The 8,839-nt window shown below is 67.1% G+C and overlaps 2 protein-coding genes across 2 annotated transcripts in view; one reads left to right on the top strand and one right to left on the bottom strand.

The window, feature by feature from the left end:
- The window catches only part of CHLRE_05g243000v5 (uncharacterized protein), a 7,830-nt gene extending 2,149 nt beyond the window's left edge, over positions 1 to 5,681 (top strand). Inside the window, exons 8-12 of the mRNA XM_043062441.1 lie at positions 241 to 292; positions 377 to 1,044; positions 1,340 to 1,450; positions 1,922 to 2,065; positions 2,364 to 5,681. Coding sequence (XP_042924706.1) covers positions 241 to 292; positions 377 to 1,044; positions 1,340 to 1,450; positions 1,922 to 2,065; positions 2,364 to 3,439 — 2,051 coding nt within the window. The 3' untranslated portion in view covers positions 3,440 to 5,681. The remainder of the gene's footprint in view (positions 1 to 240; positions 293 to 376; positions 1,045 to 1,339; positions 1,451 to 1,921; positions 2,066 to 2,363) is intronic.
- Positions 5,682 to 6,355: 674 nt separating this feature from the next.
- Positions 6,356 to 8,839, bottom strand: part of CHLRE_05g243050v5 (uncharacterized protein) — a 3,974-nt gene continuing 1,490 nt past the window's right edge. Inside the window, exons 4-6 of the mRNA XM_043062442.1 lie at positions 8,224 to 8,304; positions 7,685 to 7,753; positions 6,356 to 7,408 (exon numbers count right to left, since the gene is read on the bottom strand). Of these exons, the coding sequence (XP_042924705.1) occupies positions 7,313 to 7,408; positions 7,685 to 7,753; positions 8,224 to 8,304 (246 nt within the window). The 3' untranslated portion in view covers positions 6,356 to 7,312. The remainder of the gene's footprint in view (positions 7,409 to 7,684; positions 7,754 to 8,223; positions 8,305 to 8,839) is intronic.

Below are 8,839 nucleotides of genomic sequence, written 5' to 3'. Positions count from 1 at the left end.
GAGGGGGCGGGGGGGCTGGGGAGAGAGGGGGCCGAGGGAGGGAGGGGCTGAGGGAGGGAGGGGCTGAGGGAGCGAAGGGGGCTGGGAAGAGAGGGCGCTGAGGGAGGCAGGGGGCCAGGGGGTCAACGCCGTTATTGCGGGGCGATAAGTATGCATACGTATGCATGCCGATGTCCTGTGGGAACAGTGGGTGTGGGTATTCTTTATCATTTCTGTGAAGAATAGAAATGGGAGGCGTAGGGTCGGCTGGGCGGCTGGCTGACACCAGCGGGCGCGACGTGTGCGGTACCGTGTAAGCGATCAGCCGCCCGTGGTGCTCAACACACACACACACGCCTGCTCAACACGCACACATCTGCAACCGCAAACGCTGCAGGTACCGGCTGTACCTCAAGCGTGTGTCGGGTGTGACGCCCAGCGGCCACCACCACAACGCCGCGCACAAGTCCAACAAGCCCTCGCCCCACACCACGCCGCCGCCGCCCGCGCTGCCGGGGCAGGCGGGCACGCACCCAGCCAACCAGGCGACGGCGATACCGCCGCCGCCGCAGCCGGGCAGCGGCACAGCGGCTGGGGCGGGCGCAGCGGCGGCAGGGACAGGCGGCGGCGCAGCGGCAGCCAACGGGCACGCAGCGACGACCGGCGCAGGCACTCCTGGGGCAGCACCGGGCGCGGGCGGGGGTGTGGGCGGGACGGGGGCGGGCGGGCTGGGGTCAGGCCCGGACGGCGCAGCCGCCGCCGCGGGCCCAGGCCCGGGCGCAGCGGTGCCGGGCGGCCTGGGCGGCTTACCCCTGCCGCCAGGCGCGGGGCCGGGGCCAGGGCCGGGCGGCTTTGGCGGCCCCTCGCCGCCGCCGCCGCCGCACCCGGCGGCGCTGCTGGCCAACCCCATGGCGGCGGCGGTGGCGGGCTTGAACCAGTCGCTGCTCAACGCCATGGGAAGCCTGGGGGTGGGCGTGGGCGGCATGTCGCCGCTGGGCCCGGTGGGGCCGCTGGGGCCGCTGGGCGGGCTGCCAGGGCTGCCGGGCATGCAGCCGCCGCCGCTGGGTGAGTGGCAGTATGTGTGTATTGGGGGAGGGCCGCGCCTTAGGAAGGTGCCTAGAGAGAGAGAGAGAGAGAGGGGGGGCGCGGGAAGGTTTGGGCAGGACATCGGAGCGATGAGCTGATTTGGCGGCACGGGGCGTTCGGGGCCAACCATGCGCCGTGTGTGTATGTGTGGTACGACAGCCTCCTGCCGGGCTTTCCGTGCACCCATCGTCCCAACATGTGGCACTAACCCCACGCCCCCGCTGGCCCCACCCCGCTGCCCCACCCCACCCCCCCGGCCTCACCTCCCCCGCAGGCATGGGCGGCCTGCAGCCGGGCATGGGCCCGCTGGGGCCGCTGGGGCTGCCAGGCATGGGCGGGCTGCCTGGGCTGCCCGGCATGAACCCCATGGCCAACCTGATGCAGGGTGAGGAGGGGGAGCTGAGGGGGCGGGCGGGGGGGGCTGAGGGGGCGGGGGGGGGGCGGGGGGGGCGGGGGGGGGCCTGAGGGCGGGGGGCTAGTGGGTGCGAGGAGTGAGTGGACGGGGAGGGCGGGGCAGGGCGGGGCGGCTGGGGAGTGGACGGGGGGGGGGCGGGGCAGGGCGGGGCGGCTGGGGAGTGGGTGGGTGGGGGGGCGGGGCAGGGCGGGGCGGCTGGGGAGTGGGCGGGTGGGTGGGTGGGGCAGGCGGGCGAGAGGGCAGGGGCAGGGCGGGGCCATGGGGACGGGGTTATATGGAGCAGGGGGTGCAGCGCAGCGTGGCCAGGCGGATGGATGCCAGGCGAGGCCGCCGCAACCCAGGGGCTGCGCGAGCGCCGTCCGTCATGCGTCATGTCGTGGCTGCCCAACATGAGAGTCCATGTGTCTCATTCCTCCCCCTCCCGTTCGGTCAATGCTGCAGGCATGGCTGCGGGCATGGCTGCCGCCAACCAGATGAACGGCATGGGCGGTCACATGGGCGGCCACATGGGCGGCATGAACGGACCCATGGGCGCACTGGCGGGCATGAACGGCCTCAACGGAGCCATGATGGGCGGGCTGCCAGGTGTGAGGGACGACGCTTTGGGGGGGCGGGGGGGTTGGGGCATTGGCGGGTGGCGGGACGGGTGGAGGGGATGGGGTTTTACTGCGTTTGGAGGTGGGGACGTGGGCTGGGGTCTTGGTGCAGGGGTGTGCGGAGGGCGGGCCGCCGCCCGACCTGGGACCCCCCGCTGCCTGTGTGTGCAGCGGTGCTGACATCCGGACGTTCACCGATCGTGCACCCGTATCGCGCGTACACACACAGGCATGCATCGCATACACTGTCTTTGCGCAACGTTTTCCTTGTGCTCTTTAACACACAGGCATGGGCGGGCCGCAAAACATGTTCCAGGCGGCGGCGGCGGCGGCGGCGCAGCAACAGCAGCAGCAGCAGGAGCAGCAGCACGCGATGATGCAACAGGCGGCGGCGGGCCTCCTGGCCTCCCAACAACAACAACAACAACAGCAGCAGCAGCAACAACAGCAACAGGCGCTCCAGCAGCAGCAGCAACAGGGCATGGCTGTGTCACCACCGGGGCCACACAACGCGACGCCCAACGGGCAACTGCACACGCACCCGCAGGCGCACCACCCGCACCAGCACGGCCTCCACGCCCACGCCCACCCGCACCAGCACCTCAACACCGCGCCTGCGGGCGCTCTGGGCCTGTCGCCGCCGCAGCCGCCCGCCGGCCTGTTGTCCGCCAGCGGCCTCTCCTCCGGCCCCGACGGCAGCGGCCTGGGCAGCGGCGTGGGCGGGCTGCTGGATGGGCTGCAGCAGCACCCGCACCACCCGCAGCTGCAGCTGGCCGGGTCGCTGGGCACCGGCGGCACGGGCCGCAGCAGCGGCGCCGCGGGGCGCGGCTCGCTGGACCTGCCAGCCGACCTCATGGGAATGGCGCTGCTGGACTTCCCGCCGGTGCCGGTGCCGGGCGGGGCGGACGTGGGGATGGCGGGGGCGGGCGGGGGCGCCGCGGGGGCGCACCACCACGGCCACCAGGGGCACCAGGGGATAGGCGGCGGCGCGGGCGTGGGGATAGCGGGGGGCGTGGGGTGCGGCGTGCCGGCGGCAGCGCACGGGCTGGAGCCCGCCATCCTCATGGACGACCCGGCGGACCTGGGGGCGGTGTTCAGCGACGTCATGTACGGCACACCCGGCGGCGGCGGCGTGCCCGGCGGCGTGCCCGGCGGCGGCGTGGGCCTGGGCCTGGGCGCGGGGCAGGTGCCCAGCGGCCCCGCGGGCGCGGGCGGCTTGCACTCGCACCACCACCAGCACCACCACCACCAGCACCACCTGGGTCACGTGGTGCCGGTGGGAGGCGTGGACCCGCTGGCTGGCGACGCGGCCAAGATGGCGATGAACGACGACGACTTCTTCAACTTCCTGCTGAAAAACTAGCCCGACCAACCGAAAACCCAACCAACCAACCAACCATTCGACCACCTGGCCTGGAGGTGGTCTTGTAACGTGCGGAGCTCCGGAGCCCTGCGATGCACCCGCCCCTGCAGCAGGTGGGCAGTCGGCACCCCTGCAGCAGGTGGGCAATCGGCATCCCTGCAGCAGGTGGGCAGTCGGCACCCCTGCAGCAGGTGGGCAGTCGGGACCGCTGCAGCAGATGGGCAGTCGGGACCGCTGCGGCATCCCGCGCTGGGGCTGTGGCTGCGGCTGTGGCTGCGGCTGTGGCTGCGGCTGCGGCTGGGCCTGCCTGGTGGCTTGGCTTGGCTCGGGTTGGGTTGGGAGGGAGGGGCTCGGGCATCGTCCGCCTCAGTTGCAGTTGGGCGAGAGCGGGCGGGAGGCGGGAGGCCTGCACGACACGTGTCGCGGGGCTGTGCGGCGCCAGGATATGTGCGGCGGGAGGTCTCGGCATGGGCGTGGAGGGCAGTGACGCATGCGCAAAGGACAGAGAAGACACAAGATCCATTAGTATGAAATGTGCTGGTGCGAGTGTTGACGGTGCGGGACGGCTGTGTGCCCCGACACAAGAGTGCAGACCGGACGAGGCGGGTGGGGGTGGCCACACGGTGGTGAGCTACGTGGCCGGGCGTTGCTGGTGCGTTCCTTGCGGCGGCTGCGATGGGTTGAGCGCGACGGCACTGGAGAGCACTGAAGACCGGGTGTGGGTGCAATGGCGCTGGTGGTGCTGGTGTAGCGGCGGGGTTGGACTGAGGGCGATGCCGGATGCAGGTGTGGAGCACGCGTGCCGGCGCGTTGCGGTTGCCGCTCAGCCTCGTGGCTTGGGCTTGTCATGCAGGGGTCGCCTGGGTTGTTGCATGAGTCATACATGCGTACGGCATGCCGTGTCACCGCATGACCTGACAGGTCACCATGCTAGGCCGGTGACGATTGCAGACGGTAGGCACCGCCTGTGCGTGAGTGCCTTGCTTTGCTAAGACGTCGGATGCACTTGGATTCGTTGTTGAGAGCAGACTGGCAAGGGACGCCGGTGGTGAAGTGCGTTTGCGGTCGGTGCCTGCATGTTGGGGGGTGACTGAGGCGCTGACGAGGCGCGGCCGCGTGGATGTGCCCTGGCCAGTGCCGTTGGTGCATTGCGGGGTTGTGGCGAAAGCGGCGTGTTGGGGGGCGGAGAGCGTGACAGTGGGGAGCCCAGACATGTACGGGTGGGGTTGCACGAGGTCCATGGCGGGTCGCTACGGAGTGTGCACACATGCGGGTGGCCAAGTCCGCGCTACTCTTGTCCACTTACCTTACATCACGCCGGCTTGTACTGAAGTGGAATGCACGGGGTCTCGCGGTCCGTTGCCGTGAGTACTGGGGTCAAGGATTCCTGGCTGCAGGTCAGAGAGGTGCATTGTTAAGATCGTGATGTCGACACACTGATGCGGTGACGAGCGGAGAGGAGCGAATGGAATACAGGGCCTGTCGGGGCGGAGCCACACAGGCGCCGGACGCAGGACAACCATGAGTGTTCTCGAGCAGAGAGTGCCGTGAATGTTGAAGAGGCCAACCTATGCACGGTCAAGAGTGGACTTGCGGGCCGGATGTGCGTGCGGAAGCAGGCACGTACACATATAAATCTCACGCGTGATGCGTGCTTTTTGGTCAAGGTTTTTTTGGCGGTAGATATAATACATTTATTAGGTCGTATCCCGTTCCAGCTCGGAACATACAAGGCGTGTGGGGGGATCAGGACGGCTGCGTTCCTCGCATTAGCCGCTGTACCGTACTGATCATGTTGTGAGCTGTCATCGCCGAGTGCAAAGCTCATTCTTACGTAGGGCTGTAGGCCAATACGCGTGAGCGTCTGCTGCACCCGCGCTGAATTTTGTGTCCTTTGGCTTTCAAGATCACATAGGTTCCCATGTTTGGTAAAGTGAGGCGGGCGCGAGGGTGTTGGCGCCAGCCCACACACAGTTGCCCCCAACATGCCGTTACCCCCTCCCAGGCGCCCCCTGGCGGCGGGGCGTGGTCGGGGCAACGCTGGTGGCGCCTTGCGTGCGGTGCATGCGGTGCAGTGGAGTGACACTGTGTGTTTCATTGTGTGCGTTTAATGGAGGCTGGACGTGCGTGTTCGGAGGGCTTACGGAGCGCTGTCCTGAGACATTGTGGGACATGGAGCCCCCGCGATCGCGCAGTCCAGTGCAGCGGGCAGTTAGCAGGAAAGGTGTAACAGCGGCTAGACAAGTGTTCCCCGGTCACGGGAAAAGGGGCTGAGCCCCTCCACAGTCTGAGGCCGAACAACCTCATCGCCCGGACATAGCCGGGGTCGGTTTGCACAGGCACATAGCCAAACCAGGTGCCTAAATAGCAATCGCGATGCCACAGCAGAGCCAACCGCAGCCAGACACAGCACAGTTGTCACCAGCCGCACTGCTTGTCATGACGCTGCGCATGCCCTGCCAGCCCCACCGCGGACCGCTACCTAGACACCGCCAGCCGGCTCCTCAGCCTGCGCGCTTGTGCCGCTTATTGGGCGGCGCTGCGCTTTCCTCCTCCACGTGGCCTTTCCCGTGAGCACGTGAGCCCCCCCATGGTACGACCGCCTGCAGGCAGCGCTGCCCGTCGCCGAGTAAGCGCCGCCCGCACTTCGCACACACCTGGGGAGGGAGGGCGCAGGAGTACAGTGTGAACCTTGCTGGCTACCCCGGCTTCTAGCGGCTAGAAAACATGGCGTCCGGCCCCTGGATCCGCGCCACATAATGTCATAATCAGCGGCTCGAGCCTGGCTTGATGGAATCATGGCTCGAGTGTTTTGGTGCTTCACGAGGGCTGGCTGCTGGCACTCACTGCCAGCCTGCTGCTGGGTGCGTAGGCCTGACCCGGCCACTTGCGCCGCGCATTTGAGTCATGAAACCAAATCACACGAATCTTGGGAGGGCGGCGGGCTGGCGAGTGAAGACGCACCCATATATCAACAGCCAATTCGAGGCACCGGCAGCGACAGGCAGCGATGCCGGCTGCCTGCTTTATTGGGAGTGGGACGGTTGCACACGTGTCCGTGTCAATCACCTTGGGCTACCGCCAAGGGCTACCGCCACGGGTGCATGGCAGCCCCCAGCCCCTAGATCTGCGACTAGAGATGTGGTTCCCCTATCATGGGACAAGTGGGCTGAGCCACGTATCTAGTCTGAGGCCGCAAGCGTCCACCACATCTCTCAGCCGGACAGATCTGCGAAAACGCCCTGCGCCGCATAGTCGCGGCCCCTCCTCCGGAGCCCTGCCCGCCCGCCTGCCGCCGCCGCCAACAACAAATCCATGCACATCATAACTGTATTCACTGCGTCGTTTACTTCCCGTCGTAGCACATCAAGATCCCGAGACGTGTGAACGCCGTGCACACGGACAGCGCGCACGCCCCATCGGTACGGCATCATGCATTGAATATCACGTTATTAAGCCAAGGGGTGGGGGTAGGAGCGGCGTGTGGGTGGGGCGGGGGCAAATGCAAAACGGGCAACCCCGCCCTCGCCTCCACCGGCGGCACGCATCCACCGTCGCCTCCCCTCCGCTTCCCCAAGTCACCTCACCACGCCGCACTCTGCAGCCCAGTCTCGCCGCCACACCCAATTTCCAGGTCTGGACCGACCCCCCTCCTCAACGCGCCAGGCACAGCCACGGGGCCCGCAATTTGCAGTCAACAGCTTCTTCTTCTCCAGTCTTAGTGGCGCGGCCCTCAGGGCCGCCGCCACACAAACACACATACAGCTCAACGTCCCCTCAGCTCAGCTCAACCGCCCCTGCATATCGCATATTGTCACAACTAAAAGCCATCCGCAAAAGAGTTCACGAGTCGTAATTGTGGGTGTGGCTCAATCAGTTCTTGGGCGGCTGGTGCTGGTTGATGAGCGCGATGAGCTTATCCATCTTGGCGCCGGTCATGTCGGCCACCTTGGTCTTGTTGCGGTAGAGCTGGGGGTGGCGGATGGAGGGTGCAATGTGAGGGAATGCCCCAGGAAGAAAACTCTTCTCACCATCCCCAACATGAAACAGGACAGGGGTGAGACAGGAGGCGGAGGTTCAGTTGTGCAGGTTCTGCTGCCTGCCTGCCTCTCCTCCCTCTCCTCCCTCCTCCCCTCCTCTCCTCCTCCTTCTCCTCTCCCTCCTGCCCCTCCTCTCCCTCCCCCCAAACCTCGAAATTGGAACGAACTGCCCCTCCCCCCCCACCACCCTCCATCCCCCCCTCACGTGGAAGGTGGGCGCCACCTTGATGGCCAGCTGCATGCCCAGCTCCTTGTTGGACTTGTTGCAGTTGACCTGGGGGGCGGGAGTGTGTGAGTGTGTGTGTGTGTGTGTGTGTGTGTGTGTGTGTGTGTGTGTGTGTGTGTGTGTGTGTGTGTGTGTGTGTGTGAGGGGGGTTGCACAGATTGGTACAGAGAAGTGAAGCGAAGTAGGCAGCAGGCGTAGGAGTGCGCGTAACGATGGGGGGGCAGCAGGTGGAGTTGTGTGTGAAGAGAATGTGAAGTGCGGGACCGAAAGTTGTGAGGTAAGGGCAGTGGGGACAATGCAATAGCAAAGGGGGTGGGGGAGGCCAGGTTCCTGTCTTTTACAAGCCCGTGCCCCCCCCATCCTGTGCCCCATGCCCCCTTGCATAAGCCCCCCCCCCCTCACGCCTCCTTACACCTCCTCCTCCCTGCCATCCCTCCCCGCAAACCCCCTGCCCGCCTCCGGCCCCCTCACCCCCCCCCGGTTTAGTTTAGGCTGGTATCTACAACCCTGTGCCTTACCTTGACGAACCGCACGTCGGTGCGCTCCTGGCTGAGCTTGACCAGCTCGGGGTAGATGAGCTTGCAGGGGCCGCACCAGTCCTGGAGGGGGAGGGGAGGGGGAGCGGGCGTGGAGGGGGGGTTACATTCATGATTAGTTAAGGGGGGGGGGGGTGAACGTTGAACCAATCCCGTAAGGAAACAGTCGCGCGGCAAGGAGAACTGCAGCTGCATAAGCGAGTGGAGGGGGGGTGATGATGCACGGGTACGTGTCTGTACTCGCACACACCACGTGTGAGCACGGGGAGGGACACACAAGCCCCAGTGATCGAGCAGCCGCCCCCGTAATCCTTGTGCACCCCCCCCCCCGGGCCCATGGTACGTCTCCAAATGGGTCCCCCGTGCGGCTCTCCGTCGCGCCGCCCGCCACCCGCCTCTCCTCTACCGCGCCTTGCCCGCGTCCCGCCCCCACCTCCGGACCCGACCTCGTCCGCGGATGCGTGCGTCCACCCCACGACCCGCCTCCCCCCTCCCTCCCCTCTTCTCCGCTTCCCCTCTTCCCCTCCTCCCCCCCTCCCTCCCCTCTTCCCCTCGCCCCCATCCCCTCCTCCCCCCCTCCCCCCTCCCCCCTTCCAGC

The sequence above is a fragment of the Chlamydomonas reinhardtii genome, chromosome 5, assembly GCF_000002595.2.
Source record: "Chlamydomonas reinhardtii strain CC-503 cw92 mt+ chromosome 5, whole genome shotgun sequence".
Classification (NCBI taxonomy): Eukaryota; Viridiplantae; Chlorophyta; class Chlorophyceae; order Chlamydomonadales; family Chlamydomonadaceae; genus Chlamydomonas; species Chlamydomonas reinhardtii.
The sequence above is the reverse complement of the archived record's forward strand: the minus strand, read 5'-3'. Positions and strand labels throughout refer to the sequence as shown.